This window comes from Ornithodoros turicata, chromosome 4 (assembly GCF_037126465.1).
Source record: "Ornithodoros turicata isolate Travis chromosome 4, ASM3712646v1, whole genome shotgun sequence".
Lineage (NCBI taxonomy): Eukaryota > Metazoa > Arthropoda > Arachnida > Ixodida > Argasidae > Ornithodoros > Ornithodoros turicata.
Genome location: NC_088204.1, coordinates 5,271,621 through 5,290,746, shown reverse-complemented (window position 1 = coordinate 5,290,746; position 19,126 = coordinate 5,271,621). Strand labels below are relative to the sequence as shown.

The 19,126-nt window shown below is 46.6% G+C and overlaps 2 protein-coding genes across 4 annotated transcripts; one reads left to right on the top strand and one right to left on the bottom strand.

Annotated features, from left to right (window-relative positions):
- Nucleotides 1-272: 272 nt before the first annotated feature.
- LOC135390789 (F-box only protein 39-like) lies at nucleotides 273-8,552 on the bottom strand. The gene is made up of 7 exons (XM_064620691.1): nucleotides 8,443-8,552; nucleotides 6,350-6,598; nucleotides 4,206-4,492; nucleotides 2,403-2,688; nucleotides 1,836-2,036; nucleotides 953-1,138; nucleotides 273-711 (listed from the first exon to the last, which is right to left on the bottom strand). The coding sequence occupies exons 2-7, from the start codon at nucleotides 6,557-6,559 to the stop codon at nucleotides 367-369; spliced, it is 1,515 nt and encodes a 504-aa protein (XP_064476761.1). The 5' UTR covers nucleotides 6,560-6,598; nucleotides 8,443-8,552; the 3' UTR covers nucleotides 273-366.
- LOC135390790 (uncharacterized) lies at nucleotides 2,587-17,436 on the top strand. 3 transcript variants are annotated; one of them, XM_064620693.1, is made up of 8 exons: nucleotides 2,587-2,676; nucleotides 9,890-10,019; nucleotides 10,765-10,868; nucleotides 12,310-12,502; nucleotides 13,608-13,805; nucleotides 13,866-13,966; nucleotides 16,931-17,141; nucleotides 17,206-17,436. In XM_064620693.1, exons 2-8 carry the CDS (start codon nucleotides 9,894-9,896, stop codon nucleotides 17,266-17,268), a joined length of 996 nt encoding a protein of 331 aa, XP_064476763.1. In that variant the 5' UTR covers nucleotides 2,587-2,676; nucleotides 9,890-9,893; the 3' UTR covers nucleotides 17,269-17,436. The 3 variants fall into 3 exon arrangements, with proteins under 3 accessions (XP_064476763.1, XP_064476764.1, XP_064476762.1); XM_064620694.1 differs by having other exon boundaries at nucleotides 2,637-2,712; XM_064620692.1 differs by lacking the exon at nucleotides 2,587-2,676 and adding an exon at nucleotides 6,327-6,654.
- Nucleotides 17,437-19,126: the final 1,690 nt, after the last annotated feature.

Below are 19,126 nucleotides of genomic sequence, written 5' to 3'. Positions count from 1 at the left end.
TTGAACCGCTGATGACCCAATATATTTTGTTAACAATCGCGCAGCGTCGTAGAACCAAAATCAAAGCCATTATACCTACAAGTAGCATTCCTGCTGTTCTGTGCAAACACAGCTGAAGCTTAGTGAAGATGTTGCCCCGGCCAGACCTAAACGCAGAACAAATATACGAAGAAAAAAAAAACAGTCGCGTTCAACTTGAAAATATTCCATTTCGTGATTGACCCGTCCTCTCACAACATCGTCTCGTATCACAATCGCGCACATAAGCACCCTTCTTTAAAATTTCTTATTATAGTCCTTTAATTCTATATAGTCTTTGGGAGTCCATCACTTTACAAAACACGGGCTTAACACTAGATGACGTCATCAGTCCCCGTAGTCGTCGTGGTCTCTGGCCTTGTAGTAGTCTGCGCGTAATTCGAATGCCTTGAACTGTTTGTCTGTGAGGGGCTCCCACTGAACACCCATCATTCTGGAGACCTCCTTGTAGACCAAGTCGTACGACTGGGAGGTCATCTTGAGCCACACGAAGAAGTCGTCGGTCCAGTCTATGTTTTGAGGCCAGTCACATTTCTTCATGATGGCGTTTCGTCTGACCACGAACTGCCTGAGATTGTGACCGTAGTAGGCGAGGAGGAGGACGGTGGCTGTGGACACTCTCTCTCTTATGATGAGGGTCTCGAGGCGCGGGCACGAACGACACAGCAGAACCTGCGGGGGAACGGGGCACAGTTTAGCGGGAAGAGGGGAATGTACTCTACTGTACAGTGAGGTTTATTGTAAAGACGAACAACAACAACTTTATTTTAATGATGATGAATGGGAAGTTTCATCGCCAAGGGCGATACTCTACTCCATTACTGACGGTAATACGGTGAAATGGATTAATGAGTCGCCTCAGAGTGAGGTATCACTCGTCTTGCGGGGTAACTATTAACAGTGGGTCACTTACGAGTGCAGAATCGGACCGGTCCACGAAGCGTTTGGCCATGTGGAACTTTGGCAGACCGAGGAAAGCGTAACAGGCCAAAGTGGAGGCGTAGATTGTGGAAGCCATCAGCGCAGACTCTGGACACACCTGGTTATATGGCGTACGATACACGATGGAATGGACGGGTGCACAGTCTTGCCATACTAGCTGTGCGAGGAAACATCGACTTAAATTAACTTGGACGTGTATACCACTGTCACCCGGGCAGTCTTCAGTGACCGCATTGAAACTGGCCATTGAAAATGCAGGTAGCGCCGCCAAGCGTGTCGCGTGTCAGCCTGCCAAGGAGCGTTGGATCCAATGATCTTTGAGTAGTGGACACGCTGCACGCTTGGTGGCGCTACGTGCATTTTCAGTGAAAATTTGATTGAATGGCCATTGAAAATACACATGGCGCTACGAAGTGTGTAGCATGTCAACCTGTCAGGGAGCATTGGATCCAATGCTCTTTGAGTAGTGGTCACGCTGCACGTTTGGTGGAGCTACGTGCATTTTCAATGGCAATTGGTTTGAATGGCCTTTGAAAATGCACACAGCGCCGCCAAGTGTGTAGCATATGTAAACATGTTGGAGCACTGTATCCAGTGCTCTTTGAGTAGTTGGCACGCTTGGTGGGGCTACATGCATTTTCAATGGCAGTTGGTTGAATGGCCATCGAAAATGTACGTAGTGCCACAAAGTGTGTAGCATGTAAACCTGTCAGGGAGGATTCGATCCCCTGCTCTTTGAGTAGTTGGCACGCTCCACGCTTGGTGGCGCTGCGCGCACTTTCAATGGCTATTTGTTTCAACGATCATTGAAGAATGCTTGTGCGACAGGGACATGGCTTTTCAAGGGCTCTCACCTCCTTTCTGATACGACCTTCAACAGCGAGGTGCACCCGCAAACGTGGATTGGACTTCTTGCATTCCCGCCATGTCCTCGAAGACACCCGTATGCCAATATCAGTGTGCGTCGTCTGAACCAGGTGCAGGTTCCTGAGTCTGGTAGAACCCAGTAGGCTCACCACGTCGTCGTCGAGATGTTGAGGGGATAGGTACAGATCCTGTACAGCGTAAATAAAAAGTCTCGTATTTTCGGGTTAAACCCTGCAAAAACCCGTTTCTGCCCCCGATTTGCATCATGGTCACTTAGAGTGATATACCCGAAAACCCCGTAAACGCGCTCGCAAAAATGCAAGTTCAGCCGTCAATACAGGCACTACACAGCGCATTGAGCACAGCCGCAGAGCATCTCGTGTTCATCTAAAACGCCAAAAATTATTATTATTATTATTATTATTTCTAATTTTCCATCCGAGAGTCTGCTTTTCTTTCATCCGATATCACAGCCCTGAGATAAAACCCAATTTTGTCCATCGATTTTACAAAAAAAAAAAAGCATGAAATGAATGATAGATTGAACCACTTACATTTAAGTTTAGAAATACTCCAACGTGCAGTAGAGGATAGGGTTCCTTGGTGCAGTTGATAAGCCTCAGCGTCTTCAGCGTCACCATCGTGTTTTCGACAGTGTCGTCCAGTAAATACTTTGCTTCTCTATGGTCCAGAAGCAAGTCCTTCAGGGAAAGGTGACGCAGTCCAATAAAGCATCTCATCAACCTCTTGAGGGATTCCAGCAGCTTGCCGCCGGTACCGAAGACGTTGTCCTGTCCTTGACGGCCATCGGAAGACATACAGCCAAAGGTGAACTCGAAACTAGAAACGTCGTATACAAACGAGGTATTATGCTGAAGACAATGGCGTCTCCCTTTCTCATCTACACTCTTAGAAATGAACTTCACCACATAGCACGCTCCTAGCCAACCATCATCCCGAATGACAACGTTCTCGCCCCTGATTTGTTGAAAACGGGAGGAGGAGCCTATTTTGTGCCGTGCATAATGGCACAAAATAGGCTCCTCCTCCCGTTTTCAACAAATCAGGGGCGAGAACGTTGTCATTCGGGATGATGGTTGGCTAGGAGAGTTCTATGTGGTGAAGTTCATTTTTAAGAGTGTACAAAGTGCATCAGAAGGATTAATTCTGGAACACAATAGGGGGGGGGGGGAGAACAACCTTCTGGCGATGCTTCGGATTTTTAGATGCGTTTATCGCAGAAACGACGTAATAAGTTCCCCAAAATTTGAATTCTACATAGGGCAAACTCCAGGGAAAGCTGTAGCCACTCCGTGGGACTGGGTGTAAAACGATATTTCCAACTTTCAGAGTCTCTAGCACTTCGTACTGGGCCGATGTGTATCTGTCTTGTACCTCTGAGCAGAACATAGCGTCTACTACATGCGTACTACTAGTTACTACTAGCGTAACTACAGCGTCGATATTTCGTAGCTTGAACACCTTTAGGCCGGACATAATGTACATTTTGTTCGGACTTCGTGATGCACTTCAGAAACATTCCTTGTACCGGTTGTGCTCATCTTCGTCCTATACAATTTTCCCTCGTGCCAACTGCAGAGTAAACGCGGCAAACACACACATGCGCAGTGGTGCAGGATACGGAAACTTACTCAGGCGGTAGATGATTTCGTATATACGTGTATTAGTGGGGCAACAGATAGCTTTTCCCATACTTAACTTATGAATAAACTATTAGTACATACAAGACCCATGCGCGCATTGTAAATATTTTTTGTTTACGACAGTACCTGTGCTACCAACACCCAGGATCGCTCGAGTCACGGAGACGACAGTGTTGCCGGGTCAGATTTGTTTTTTTGTTTTTTTTCGTCTTCGCTACCTGGCTAAATCTACCTTGGCAAACATCCCATAAAAACACAGAGCTGTTTGTGCATTTCAACCCACAGCAGTTGTTATGGCAGTTAGACACTGTCAGGTCAACTGCGACCATGAATTCTCCCAGCAGCCCCTAGATCCCGAACGCCCCAAAAAGATCTTACAACCAAAATACCTACGAAAAAAAGAACAAAAAAAAATCAAATTACAACAGATACTGGTGTCACAATCCCATCACTCCTTGAGATGGAAATCCTATATCCGAATCCTGATAGATGTCCTGAATATCTATTCTAGAATCCTGGATCCGACCCACCATAAGAATGAACCGTTGCTCGATGCTGCGCCACTATATAGCACAATCACTGTTTCGTATACCTAGTTACATTATTTACATTTACTTTAGTACGAAAAGCGTAAGTATAGTCGCAATAAATCAACTACCGGTACTTGTCTTTCCGCACACCAGTCCCACTTACCTGCGCAAATGAGCTAGAGGGTTGTGCGCACTGCCGGACGCTTCGCCGAAGTATGCCATGATTACCATGAACTCGTACAGGTTGAAAAAATTTGCCATCGGAGGAACCACCAGGCGGCGGATGAATCGGCCAATCTTGTGTACACACATGTGAGCTCTGTAGTGGTCCAAGTGGAACTGGTAGCCCATGTAGTAGTTGAACTTTCGTCTCGTCAGTGCTCGGTCGTTCAAGACGAAAGTCATCCAGACACGAGGGGAGAAAAATACGCGGTACCAGTTCCTGCAGACCTGCAGCGTGAAAAGAACCAGAACCGGAATAGTACATATACACATAACCTGCTCTACACATTTACAAGGATTCAAATTATAGTTTCCACGGCTGTCCAGTAATGGGTTACAGTCGTAATGTTTCCGCGTTTACCTTTGCACACACTGTATCCTACACTCTTAGAAATGAACTTCACCGCATAGCATGCTCGTAGCCAACCATCATCCCGAATGACAACGTTCTCGCCCCTGATTTGCTGAAAACGGGAGGAGGAGCCTATTTTGTGTCCATTATGCACGGCACAAAATAGGCTCCTCCTCCCGTTTTCAACAAATCTAAGGCGAGAACGTTGTCATTCGGGGTGATGGTTGGCTAGGAGCGTGCTATGTGGTGAAGTTCATTTTAAAGAGTGTACACTCTTAGAAATGATCTTCATCCCATTGCACGCTCCTAGCCAACCATCATCTCGAATGATATCGTTGTCTGCCCTAATTTGCTGAAAACTGAAGGCGTACTCATTTTTTGTGACAATTATGAGCAGCATAAGCGTCACAAAAAGGCGCACGCCTCCCGTTTTCACCAAATCAGGGCAGATAATGATATCATTCGAGATGATGGTTGGCTAGGAGCGTGCTATGCGGTGAAGTTCATTTTTAAGAGCATACTCCCTATAAGAAGAAAATGAGTATTTTAGTCCTATTGAGGACTATAGATGCAGTGTCGCAACAGTTAGTTTGACTAAGGTGGCAGAAGTTCATGCGATATTTAGGGATTATTTCCAGTGTGCTGGGGTGCAAAATGGGGAGTAATTGCAATCTAGGGGAGTAGAAGTTGTAATTGCTTCCCGGTCAGCAAGGCGGCACTGGAGACACTCGACTCATACTGCACCAAAACAACGGACGACCTGCACACAATGGCAATGTCCCTAGCCAACACCGCCCTTGCTTCCGGGCACAATATATGTCTGCAGTGGATACCCAGCCACATTGGCCTCCGCGGGAACGATCGTGCAGATGCTGCGGCCAGGCGCGCACACGAACAACCCGACGCCGCGGCGCGCACACCGCTCACCCCTTCGGCTTGCCGCATCCAGATCCGCCGCTGGGCCGCCCAAGAGGCGCAGAGATTCATTCGAGAATCCGCCCGTTTCAACGACTTCCTTCGCTCCATCGACCCGGCGGTGGAGTTCTCCCCACCACGACGTCTCCAAAGACCACAAGAGACACTCCTCCACCGACTGCGCCTCAACTTGGCATACACGCCACCGGTCCAGCGCATGATGGGGAGGCAGATCTCGGCCCTCTGCGATGCTTGCGAAGTGGTTGCGGACACATCACACTTCCTGCTGACCTGCCCCAAGTACACCAACCATCGCGATACCCTTTTCCGCTGCCTCGAACGTTTCGGGCACAACCAGCTCACGCTGGCCGCACTTCTTGGCCCTGTGCCTCAGCACCAACAGTGGGCCGTCACAACTGCTTTACTGCACTTCCTGAAGTGCACTGGCCTGGCCTCTAAACTCTGAGCTGCGCGCTCCAGGAGCCTCACCTTCGTTTTCTTTCTTATTTTTTTCTCTTCTCTTTCTTCTTTCTTCTTCTCTTTCTTCTTTCTTCGTTGCTATTTTTTTTCCTTCCCTTCTTTCTTTTCGTTTTTGTTTTTCCTCCTTTTTACGGAGACTCACCTTTTCCTCTTCGTCCTTTCCTTTCTATTTATTCTTCGTTTTCTTTTGATTTTTTTTAATGGAATAGCATGCCGACCTTGGTCTGGCAGACCTTTCCTTTCAATAAATATATATCCCCCCCCATGCTTCCCGGTTTATTCCTTTTTTCCCCCTCAGGACGTGAGTTCTGTACATTACGGTATAAAGGTACACTTGCCTGTGACATGGAATAGCGGTCGTCGATGGGAACCATAGCGTAGATGTCTTCGAGAAGGATGTCTGGAAGGCAGGCCCATGGTCCTTGATCCTCGTCCTCTTCCTCGAGACCCTTGCAGATATGAACGCGGGGACAGAAGGTCACCGCGTCGTTCGAGTAAAACTCTTCGGCGGTGTCTGGCAACTCCGTGTCTTCAGCGTCTTCATTCATCCTGGTTCCGTTGTCTGACGTTAGACGGGATGAACATACCTGAAGAACATCAGACGCATTCTGTATGACCAGATGCATAACGATTCTGAAAAAACGTGAGTATATCGAAAGTAGTCTGGTAAGTAGTAAGTAGTCTGGAAAGTAGTCGAAGTAGTCTGTGAAGACATTTTCTCTTTGCGCCGACGACCCTCTTTCGGAGTTCCTGTTGTGTTCCTGTGTTGTTGTTGTGTTGTGTGTTGTTGTTGTTGTTGTTGTTGTGTTGTGTTGTGTTGTGTTGTGTTGTGTTGTTGTTGTGTTGACAGGGTGTTAATTTGCTCTAACGTGTCCAGGAATTTTATTTAAAGCGAGCGATAAAAGAGAAACGAGCGCTACTTTTCAGCTACTTGAATAAGACACAGGTGCTACTAGTGAAGCAGTGCCTGTTTCTTACTCAAGTAGCAGAAAAGTACCACTTGCTTATCTTTTATATCGCTCTCTTTACATATAATTTCTGGACACGTTAGAGTAAACACCCTGTACATTCCGATATCGTGGTAGCCCCTCGGTTCGTGCCGGGCCGTCATTTCGAAAGTCTACAACTGTCGACTGATTTTGATATGAGAATTGTGTCCGATCGTAAGTTGCATAGTACAAATGTGAAATGCAAAATGTCATCCAGCGGGTCGTCGCAGATTTTGATATAAACCGGGGGGGGGGGGGGGGATATTTAGAGGGTCCCTCTCCGTATGGGGCCGCGAGATTCTGGAAGTAGTATTTTACTTTCGTGACTTCACTTATCTATTTAATTCTATTATAATTACAATTAATTAACTTAAAGTTAAATGACATTAATTTAACCTTACACTACACCGTAACGTTACATGAAATTTCTGCATCGTCAGTTACATAAAAGATAGCAACGATGTAACGTGATTCGTGACGTGATATTCTACGTCAGAGCGAACGACATGTCCACACCAGGTACCGGCTTCACGGTGGCATAAACATGGATCGCACACCGTCGTATATTACGGTCGGCTGACAAGACCCTTCCGTTTCGTTCCATACAAGTTGTCAAAGTATTCCATAAATTACAAAAGTTAAAATGCGTTCGGCTTATTGTTATGCGACACAGTTCCTACTGTGCGCCAATCTGCGCATCGAATCTGGATCTGCGATTCGGTCTTGATGGGGAAAGGCTTCAACGGTTACGAAACTACACGTGACAGCCACCAGTTCGTCGACCCTCAGCAGTCAGAGGCCTATACCATCTAGTACAGTGAACTTTTGCGACGTTAGGTACCTTGTGGAAAAAAACTGCGACGTTGAACTGGCCCATAGTTGCCCGCATGGCAACAAGGGCTAAACCGCATCTACTCCGGCGAAAACAAAATGCAGATGGTCCACGTGCACCAACGACGCACTGAAGCGCGAGTAAACAAACTTGTCCGGGTCATATACGCTATCACCAATATCTGCCACTGTTTGCAGCACGAGTATTTCGTACGCGAGTTTATAACACGAAAGCCACTCATTGCGTAGGACAGCTTCCTGGATGAAGTCTGTCAGCGTCTTCAGTCTTTTTGAAGTACTTGTGTTGCAATGCCGTTATTTCGCAATGATGCTCTGACCCGGGAAAGTGCGTTTTTCAGTAAGTAATTGCTCCAACTATTCGAACGGTGCGGAATAGGTCGTAAAACTGATTTTTCTTTTCTTCGACGCCGTGCCTTTACAATAATGCTCATTGAACAACTCGAAACAAAGACGTTTATAAAGTGATTGGCCTTCCAACAAATCGCTTCTTTGTCATTCCGTTGCTGCATCGGCATCAGTCTTAAAAGCGACCCTAACTTCATGTCTGTATAGCAAACACGGCTGTAAGAATGTGCGTTAAAAGCGCTTACCAAGTACGTTGCAGCAGAAGCACAAGGAAGTTCATGAACCACTCAGATGTCATTGTGGACTTTGCCTGTTGGGGGCCATTTCGTCGTGTGGCGTTGCCAGTCTCCGGGGTCTCAAAAATAGACTTCCAAGGAGAGGGAAGACCTCGGACCCGGGCTCTTAAAATAACATCCCCTTCCTCTTCCAGATCTCCGTCGTCCGTGGAGGTTCGCTAGTAAACACGTCGCGGACATTGAAATCCCGCAAATATATCAATTTTTGTTTCGTCTTCGTACGCTCGAAGAAAAGTCTGTCATCGATGTCGTCCGATATATCCACTGGTATCGACCTCTCCGATTGCAGCGACAGGTCATCGCCTATATGTGACGTGAAAGCTAAGAATCGTGAGAAGACAATGCAACTATTCTCAGCACGACATGTGCTTCGCCTCTTTTGTTTTGTTTCTCGTGTTCCTTCCCGTTTGCATAGGATGACCCTCTCCTTGTTCACACGAGTGCTTGTAAGCTGCGGGTTTATGAACTTTTCTAGTCGTATAGAGAAAGTATTGATGATCGGAAAAGAAAGTGAAACTTTTAAGGTGGACTTCTTTCTTGAACGAATGAATGCCCGTTTATCCGCATTTGAAACGCGGGCAGCAAATGAGCACGATTCTAACTCCCTTCAAGACAGCGGAAGCCGAAAACATAAATAAATAGGTTTGAACATATGGTAACTGTCACAAAAGAGCACACGCCTACACTCTGAAAACAGAACTTCACCGCATAGCAGGCTGTGCTCCAACCATTGCCAAGAATGATAGGGTTATCGCTTTTGATTCGAAGAGGGGGGTACGCCTTTTTGTGACAATTTTCGTATATCCAAATTGTCACAAAATGGCGTACGCCCACCTCTCTCTTCGAATCAGAAGCGATAACCGTATCATTCGTGGCAATGGTTGGCGCACAGCGTGCTATGCGGTGAAGTTCTGTTTTTAGAGTGTGTTGTTTGTCTTCAAATATGAGTGAAATCAGCATTGCTGACATATCGTGTCAGTCAGCAAAGAGAATGTTACCTCGTGTCTTCAAGGTCACAGACGACTACTTGCATAGGCAATTATGAAAGATCGCACTTGATGACGAAATAATCTAAGGGGAAAGGGGGTCAGGACACTTGAACTCCCCCCCTCTCCTATTCAGCACCTGATTGGAGCACCTTGTTGCAGTTTTCGAAAAATTGTCTGCGGGTTATAACGATGTTGTTTAGAATTCGAATAGAGTTTGTCTAGCGTTCTGTCAGTAGAAGGCTCCACTCAGATAGAGAAGCATATTAATTGGTTCCCATTTTGTCTCACCAGCTGGAGGATCCGTATTGACTGCGATTCTGAAAGCCCATTGAGTCCTCCCATTCAATGGCGTATTATATATGATCGACGACTGCGAGACGGGTCTTATAGTATCATTAAATGCACAGAACCATGTTTTCTCTGGTCTGGGTGTCCGCTTTCATCGTGTCCGCTGTACCAGCAACGAAGATTACCGAAGAGCAGATGAAAGTGCTTCTCATAACCCGTGCGCAAGAAGGCTTCCACGTCAGATTCAACGTGAGTGTCTCCACTTTCGAGAAACGATATAGAAACGATATAGAAACGATATAGAAAGGATATAGAAACGATATAGAAACGCGAAGAAAAGAGGCTTGAGCGGATGTGCTAGCCAAGCGGGTTCGACGCAGCGACTTTCCCAGCAAACCCTCCACCCCCTCCATACCAAAAAAGTCGAAGAGACCAAAATACCTGCCAAAAATGACAACATACCCGCCAAAAAGGACAAAATACCCGCCAAAATGCAACAAAACCAACAGAAAACCAGCAAATAGGGTGTCGCGCCTGTTGGAATTCTGTGTAGGGGTGCGCGACACCCCTTCAGAATTCCAACACCACCTCGAGGTTAAAATACTACTCGAATCCTTTATTCGACGAACCCCTTCGAACGTAAACGAGCAAACACCCTCTCGTCGAACGCTAACCCCATGCGCCGGAGAGGTCCATGTCATCGGATGAGGCATCTACTACGAGGTGTCTCTTCGGGATGTCTCTTCTCCTAGTCTACCATCATCCCGGTTGACACTTTGAAGGGGGGGAGGGGCGTACGCCATTTTTGTGGCATTCTGCAGTTTATAATTGCCACAAAAGCCCCCCCCCCCCCGTTGTCATCAAATAACAAGAGAGGACGCTGTCGTTAGGAATGTCATTAGGGTTCATTCGGGACGTTGGCATTCACCAAATTCCTATATAGAAAGAGATTTTCTGGCTACGTCACCAAAGTGTGCGACCTTTGCGTTTGCAGAATCCTTTGCACCTCAACGGCCACCATAGGATGCGAGCTCTCATCAAGGGACTCAATAATTTTACCCTTTTCACCATCGTTGTGAAATACCTGGACAACGACATGTGAGCACACTTTTTTTTTCTCTCTTCAACGACAACACTTTCTTGTACCGTAAATAGGAAGTTGGCTAATTAGCCTCTTTGTCGGTACCAGCACAAACAAAATTGAGAGACGATTAATGTAATTTGTGCTGCGGAAATGCGTTAGCGTTCAGCCTACCCACCCACTACCACTATCCACCCCTAACTATAACTTACTAACCACACAGCCACAAGAGCGGCGCAAGCCTCCTTCCACTCCGGCGGCGTATGTTGAAACGCTGTTTTCGCACTTCCTCCGTCTCCTTCGCCCGCTTGTGTACTTGAACTTACTACACTCCAATGTGTACTTGAATTCAGCCAATACGCGCCTTCCACACCCGCAAGTTTGGACTCTCCCGCGTATATGGCGCGCCGCCAAGACCGCTTCCGCAGACGTGCTCCTCTCCGTGACGCAAACCGCGTACATTCGCTTCCGCTCCCCGTGACCTACTTTCTTTTACTCCTCACTGCCCTCCTCCTCTATCACGCGGCGTACTTCCCTCTCCACGTTTTGACCACGAATCGACGCTGACACTTTTCCTTGAAACGCGCTGCTAATGGTAACGCATTAAAAGAAAAAGAGAGAGGGAATGGGGCTTGTGCACATGACGTCACACGAGCCCCCTTGGAGCTTCGAGCCCCTTGGAGCCACGTGACATGGGAAAACATGGAGATGCGTCACGGGCGTCTTACTGCAGGCCGAACGCAGCGGCAGCAGCGTGTGTTTTTAAGGTCTACCTCTCGTAATTGCACGCATACCCTCCTGCTGTGACTCCGGTGCGGCAATATGTTTTCCAATGTCACGTGACCAGACGTGACGTCACCGCACAAGCCCCACTCTATCGCACACTCCTAAACCAGAACTTCACCTCATAGCACGCTGAAGGCCAACCATTGCGCAGAATTGATGCGCATAGCACTCCTGATTTGTAGAAACCACCGGGCGTACGGCTTCTTCCGAAAAATGATATTTTCATATGATTACAAATTCCGCTGGTCGCTTCCGTACAGCGCCGTGTAGCGTGCCCGTCTGCGTTCAGTGTTGAAAAGAACAGAACGACCAATGAAGCGCGACCTGTCACAAAAAGGCGTGCGCCTCCCGTCACGAGGCCCCTATTCCGCACACCATTAAAAAAAAAACTCCGCTCGTGAGAAGACCTGGTCCTGGAACCTCCGCTCGTGGGAGAGCGAGGGAACGTCGTGACGTGCGTGGTCCCCGGCACGTGACTCGTGACGTACAGCGGCCCGTGAGCTGAGAAGAAAGAAAGAAAAAAAAATCGCGGGGACTTTTCGACGTCACGCGAGGATCGTGTCGGCCGTTCGCGGCTGCTTTCTCCGAGGCAGGGTTTTGAGCCACGCTAAATGTCACCTCGTTGCTGTCGCTAAGAGTGTAGGAGAAACGTTTGCTTGTGTTGGCTTTCAGGAGCGGACTGTACCTGAAAGATGCAGTGGGGGACGGACTAGGAGCTACGCGAAATATTATCACGCAGGACGGCAGGTTGTTGCTGAAAACAGTCCAAGGTCTCAATCGAACGGTCATGGAAAGTGACCACAATGTAACGCTAGAAGAAAAGACGCCGTACGTCATTCAGTTCTACGCATTGCCTCACCTTGGGGTAAGTTCATTGGTGGCCGCACATTCTTTCCAGGTATACCGTAAATCGTAGAGACGTAATCTCAGAAGATTTATTTGTTCGATAGCCCGAGCCCAATTCGTCCCAAATGCGCTCATAGTTTTTTAAAGTTAAAATTGAGAATTACGAGAAGGTCTTTGTCGAAGTCCCCACCGAGTGCATATTGCTCGTCCAATACGGCTTCAAAACTACTTGCATGCGCATAACACTGTGTCTAAGCCGAAAGAAGTCGGCTACGTAGTCATCTTGAGCCGCAACCTAGTCGGGGGTGTCGGGGGTAACGTACAGGGTTATTCTAGCAAACGTTACACATTTCAATCGCACCGTAAAAATAGAAGACTAGGTTTGGCCCATCCCAAACTTTGCAGACTGATAGCCATTTATCTGAAGTTTCATTCGAATTTTTTGTAAGTGCTATAGTCATGTAGAAAGAAAATTAAAAATAAAGCAAAATCTCGCCCCATGCATTTTCAATGGCCTATCCCACACAAACACCGCCATTTTTTCTTGTGTCTGCTCCATGTTCACATCAATTCACACAGGTAGCGCTGCCTACAACGATCTGACAGGCTAATTCTGACGTTATGCACCAATCCTCATGTTCCAGTCTTGTTCCATATGCTGGTGCCACCTGTGTGTGGTGAAATGAAAATGAAGCGCACACAGCAGAAAATGTCGGCTTTTGAGTGAGATGGGCCATAGAAAATGCATGGAGTGAAATCTTGCTTGATTTTTAATTTTTCTTCTACAGGACCATAATGCCCACAAAAAATTCCAACAAAACTTCAGACAAATGGCTACGAGTCTGCAAAGTTTGGTGTTGGATAAACCCAGTCTTCTATTTTTACGATGCGATCAAAATGTGTAACGTTTGTGAGACTAACCCTGTAGATCACCGTTGCTTGACAAATCGGTATTATTTCCCACGGATTGGGAATTATATACGGGCGAACAAGAAAAACGCAAAGGTACGAAGTACAATTTATAGACGCTCATTACTCCCCGTGCACTCAAGTCGCATGGTCCGAACTCGAACCGAAGAGTTTGGCACTGGTGGTCTGCGCTCACCTCACAATGTCTTTTTCAGGTTGACATTGACGGCATCGGGGTCCAGGGGAGAATGTACCAGAACTTCCTACAGGAATCGATGGTACTCGAAACATTTTGCTCCGGAAGCATGGCGATTTACGAGTACCATCACACGTACCTGCCGACCGAACTTCAACCAGAAAACAACCCGAACGGTACCGAAGGCACAGTTGGGCCCCACAGCGTCTTCCTCATCGTAAAGGCGGAGAAAAATGGGCGAGTATCCATTTTTCAAAAGCGCGTCTTCCTTTTTCAGAACGATACCCTCGAGTTCCCAGACACGGTGCAATTGGGAGAAGGTGGCGTCATCCGTCTACGCGGCAGATTCATGTTCGAGGGAAACACTACTGGACCCCCGTACGTCTTCCCTTTTTCTCTCTCTCTCTCTCTCTCTCTCTCTCTCTCTCTCTCTCTCTCTCTCTCTCTCTCTCTCTCTCTCTCTCTCTCTCTCTCTCTCTCTCTCTCTCTCTCTCTCTCTCTCTCTCTCTCTCTCTCTCTCTCTCTCTCTCTCTCTCTCTCTCTCTCTTTCTTTCTCTCTCTCCCTTTCTTTCTTTCTCTCTCTCTCTTTCTTTCTCTCTCTCTTTCTTTCTCTCTCTCTCTCTTTCTTTCTCTCTCTCCCTTTCTTTCTCTCTCTCTCTTTCTTTCTCTCTCTCTCTTTCTTTCTCTCTCTCTCTCTTCTCCCTTCACCGACTTTTTATGGAATCAACCTCGTCGGTCACTGAAAATAGCGTCCCAGAAAACGATACAAAGAATTATATACCGGGCTATCCCGATGTTCCATAGCTCAAGAAATAACGTGTTCAAAATCCCAGATGTTCGAAATGGCAAATCGGAACAGTCTATATACAGGGTGTTTATTTTTATCCTTTACACGATCGTTATTTTTTAAAAACTACGAGAGCGGCAGAAATGTCGTTTTCGCAATTGAGTTATACGGTCAGGAGAACATCCTCTGGAAGATACTCGAGATAGTAAGCAACTACAAGATGAGTAATCGTCTAAAATTCGTTAATTAACTCCTTAATTAGGAAATTTTGGGCAAAATCCGAATAGCAAAATGGGAGACAGGCCTCGTTGAAAACCATTGCGCCTTTTAACATCCAGAAAATAGCACGCACCGTGAAACATGCATCGCGGAATTTTGGTATGCAAATGAGCCGAAACCAAAACGGCGCGCCTCAAGAGCGCATCATCTACGTCGACGGACGCTTTGTCTGGGCCGGAAAGCGACTTAGCAAGCCAGCAGATCGGCATCTACTCCAATCACCTCCATAGCTCCAAGTCACGTGGCCTTCTGGCGTGAGACGAGCGCTGTGCTCCCTGCGTTCCCGGTCGCTGCAGTTTCGATTTCGGCTCATTTGCATATCAAAAATGGGGGAATGGATATTTTAACGTACGTGCGTGTTTCTAGGAGCGTGCTATGCGGTGAAGTGCATTTGTAAGAGTGTACTAATGCCTGTAACCATCGCTAAAATGTGCATTTCATACTTCGATGGACATTGAAAACACACGAAGCTAGTTGTTCAGTGCTATCCTGTACTTTGAAACACGGTCATTCTCGGACCTCTCAGATATAAGCTTTCTGTGATTTTGAACGCTGGGGCATCGTGACATACCTTTACTGACTTGCGCCTGCGTGAAGTCTGTCGGAATCGAAATTGAAATACGTTCAATTATATCACCATGGACGTATCGAGGAGCGGGGGGCAAGGGGGCGAGAGGGGGGGCGGGGGGGGGGTCAATGGCCTCACCTTGGAGATACATGGTAACCTGTGGGAAATTGCGGGGACGTTATACCCACTGGCATACAGTGTTCCCACTTAATTGCTTGGAGCGAAATTTCCATATTTGAGTCGGAAAATTTGTCTCAGATGTACACAGGATACAAGTAAGAATTAGAGTACGAGTATGATGAGACATGTTGAGCTACAGAGGTTTTGGAACTCCTTGTCTCCCCTTGTGACGCTTTCGGCCTTATGTGTGCAGCTTCGCAATTATTCCAATAAGAATATATTCTGACTGGAAGGAACATTGATTCGATTCGAAATTTCGAACGTGGTATAGAACCCCATATTCGATACGGAACGCGAATCGAACAGACAATATTTCGCTTCAGTATTCAAGAAATTCGAGTAGTACTCGCGCAGCCCTGATAAGCAGCTTTGGTGACGAATTCATTGGTCTGGAAGCACGTGGTCGGCGGGATATTGATTACAAATAATTGACTATATATATATCGTTCATCGAGAGTTGTCTGTATATAGTAAGTCCAGGCTGCAGTGTCAATCAGTAATCCAAGAAGTATCGCATGTACCGAGAACCCCAGAACGATCTTCAAAAGTGGTGAAACTCCCCCTGGCGATGAAACTCCCCATTCATCAATTTTAAAATAAAGGTTGTTATTGTTGTTGTTGTTGTTTTGGCCACACATATTCCCACGGTGCCTCGCGCGGCTTACTTGAGGGCGCACGCAACTTCCTGTAATCGTCTATTAGGAACTGCATGTTCCCCTGACGACTCTACGTGTTTCTCTGTTGGTTGACAGGGAAGCAAAAAGTCATTGATACAGCCTACCGTGACACGTACCGTTCTGTCAACCACCATGCTGCACAGATTTTACAAAGTACTGAATACACCAGCGTATAAGGCCCCAGTACGTCACATCGGTGAACGCGTCTCTGCACGTCGTCAGCAGTCGTTACTTGCAGGGTGAGAGGGTACATGGAGTGGTGTATAGGCAGCGCGGACAAAGTAAAGGCGCTGCTTCGTCTTGGCGGCACAACACATGGACTTTCGGAACATCGCCTCCTATACGAGTGTGTGTCGCTTAACAGTACTAGAAAAACGCTCCAAATACACTGTAAACTTTTTCACACCTTTAAAGGTGTGCGCTATGAACATTCAACCTGGTTGCGTAACATTGCATCTCCAGGATGATATTTTACAAAATTTGGAAAGCATTACTAAAGATCAAGTGTCAGTGCAAATCTTGCTTTCATTATGTCTTGGATATCGTAGGTACGAGCTAATACATATATGCATCGCTATCGATAATCGAGCACTACAATACTGTTGAACAATGTTGAGATGTTGCAAGACTGAATTTTTGAAGTACAGACAACACTCGAGTAAAGAAAATTTGTGCGAAACCGTGCTCCATTATGATGTTACCGAAATTACACCTAAAAAGGCGTGCGCCATGCACGTTGTTACACCTTTAAAGGTGTGAAAAGATTTAGAGTGTAGGCGTATTTTTGTATTGCTGCGACACAATAAGGTGTATTCACATTTAGAGTCTACACACATCGAACTCTTCCCCAGGGCGACGATATTCATGGACGGCAAGAAGGTGGCCCTCATCGAACCATCTCCCAGCGTCAAAATCGTCCTGAAACTCTTTCATAAGAGGCTGCTCTTGGAAGTGGAGGACGTGCGCTTCATTCAGCCACCGAATGAAGTCAAAGAATGGCATTACGATAAGATCGGAAAGATCTCCATCAGCGAGGAATTCAAGCCGTCAAACATCGAAGTGGTGAGTATATATATCGCGTAAATGATCATTAGGACACGGTGAAAGCGCATGGACCGATTTTCAGTTCACCGAAGCCAACTACCTGGACCTGCGAAGGAACGACCCCGACACACACGACTGCCAGTGAGAGTCCCGAATAAATGTTTCGCGAGACTTTTTCTTCTTCTTCTTTTTTTTTTTTTTCATTCCATTTGGACTTTCGCCGCTTCCACGAGTCAAGATCCATCTACTGAGACAAACCAAGAACCCCCGCCCTTAAAATCCACACTGTCAAAATAAATAATACTTAGGCCTAGCGGGGAACTCTGCCGTTCGTTAGTTTATGCGCAACACGGTGTTCCGTTACGAAATCCACATTACTGACGCTCTCTATTCACATATTAACGATAATTGTCTATGTTTCTTCCAAAAATATTTGAAGGAAATCGAAATATTCATTTTGAAAGTGCATACGACGGCGCGTATGAATACAAGAGAATAACACACGCATTCCTGAATTGAGTGCTATTACTGTAACCTGGAAAGCTTCGTGGCATAAAGGGATCAGTGTCCGTCCGTCCGTCCGTCCGTCCGTCCGTCCGTCCGACCGACCGACCGATCGTTCGTTCGTTCGTTCGTTCGTTCCTTCGATCGTTCCTTTCTTCCTTCGTCCGTCCGTCCGTCCGTCCGTTTGTGGTGGTGGTGGTGGTTGGTAAAATAACAAGGGGAGGTTCTTGTTTTCTGCCCGAACTCAGTGTTATATGCTGCTTACGTAGTCATGCCAAGTGGAAGTGGTGGATGCATGGACGGCTACACGTGGGTTCTAGCTTACTGACGCTTTACCGTTCTTCTTAAGAGTAGCAATAGAAACATACGAAGTACGTGGTCACGGAGAATGTGCACACAGTCAACTTCCAGCACAGCGAAATCGTGGTTCTCAGATGAATGCTCATTTCAAAGGAGAATAGCGCACTATTCTCCGGCGCGGACGCAGAAAGCTTCGGCGGTTCACCAACTAGAGAGGATGGATATTGAAAGCTTTATTTCGACCACTGATCTCTATGTGTAAAGGCTGGATCGCGCATAGCAGAGGGGCTCGTGGGAGAGAGGTGCGACAACCGGCCGCCATGTTGGAGGGCCCACTGACGCCGGCTGCTCCCATAGGAAACAATGGGAACTATTGGGAACTAACAATGGGAAACAATGGGAAGCGATTTGATTTGAAGTATTTATTGCGCCTTCAACGCTCCTCATTGCTGATTGGCACGCATCTTTCTTAGGAATCAGTGTGCTGATGTATTCCAAACGTGCTTCAGCCGTGTTCCTGTAGTTTTTAATGGTAATTGCCTTCTTTTTCTTCTCCGCTGCCTGTATTCCGAATAGGGGGTCGTAACTGTCGTGCACAGGGCGCATATGCATGAAGGAGAATTTGGTGAATGTCAACCTATAAAATTAATTATTTTTACTCAGAAAGGTTTCACACTGTTTGTTATTGTAAGGTACTTCGGCTTTTATATTTTTCGTTTGTTTTCGTTTGTTGTTCGGTTTTCGTGTGGTGTTCCGCGGTTCTCATTCGTTATTATAAGGTTTGGTATTGTACGGTTCTCGTTTGACTTTTTCCATTATCGTATTATGTTCTACGAGTGTCTCTGTGTGTGTGCTGCAATAAGACCTCGATCCTTATTCTGAAGGGGCTCGTTATTTTATTCACCACATCACCACCAGCAATGGGGTGGAGTATAGACACTGGCAATGAGACTCCCCATTCCTCATCTTAAGATAACGTTATTGTCACGAGCGCTTTGTGTTTGCAGTTGTTCAGCTGCCAGCGTATTTCATTACAGAAATTCGAAGAGTTGTGCACGAAGAGCATGCACATGCATGACTTATCACACACGCTGTAGGAGCAACTGTAGAATTTACTTAAACAGTACCTCACAGATTAAAAGAACAGTGGAACAAATTGGCATATTGCCGTAGGTTCTGCATCCGGTTCTTCGGCACAG

Bases quoted from the DNA above. Each gene is read 5' to 3' on its own strand.
- LOC135390789 (XM_064620691.1), bottom strand. From the start codon at position 6,559: ATGAATGAAGACGCTGAAGACACGGAGTTGCCAGACACCGCCGAAGAG. The intron at 4,493-6,349 runs GCAAGTGTACCT...TTCACGCTGCAG, and splicing joins ACCGCTATTCCATGTCACAG to GTCTGCAGGAACTGGTACCG. The intron at 2,689-4,205 runs GTAAGTGGGACT...CGACGTTTCTAG, and splicing joins CCTCTAGCTCATTTGCGCAG to TTTCGAGTTCACCTTTGGCT.
- LOC135390790 (XM_064620692.1), top strand. From the start codon at position 6,632: ATGCATAACGATTCTGAAAAAAC. The intron at 12,503-13,607 runs GTAAGTTCATTG...TGTCTTTTTCAG, and splicing joins ACGCATTGCCTCACCTTGGG to GTTGACATTGACGGCATCGG. The intron at 17,142-17,205 runs GTGAGTATATAT...ACCGATTTTCAG, and splicing joins AGCCGTCAAACATCGAAGTG to TTCACCGAAGCCAACTACCT.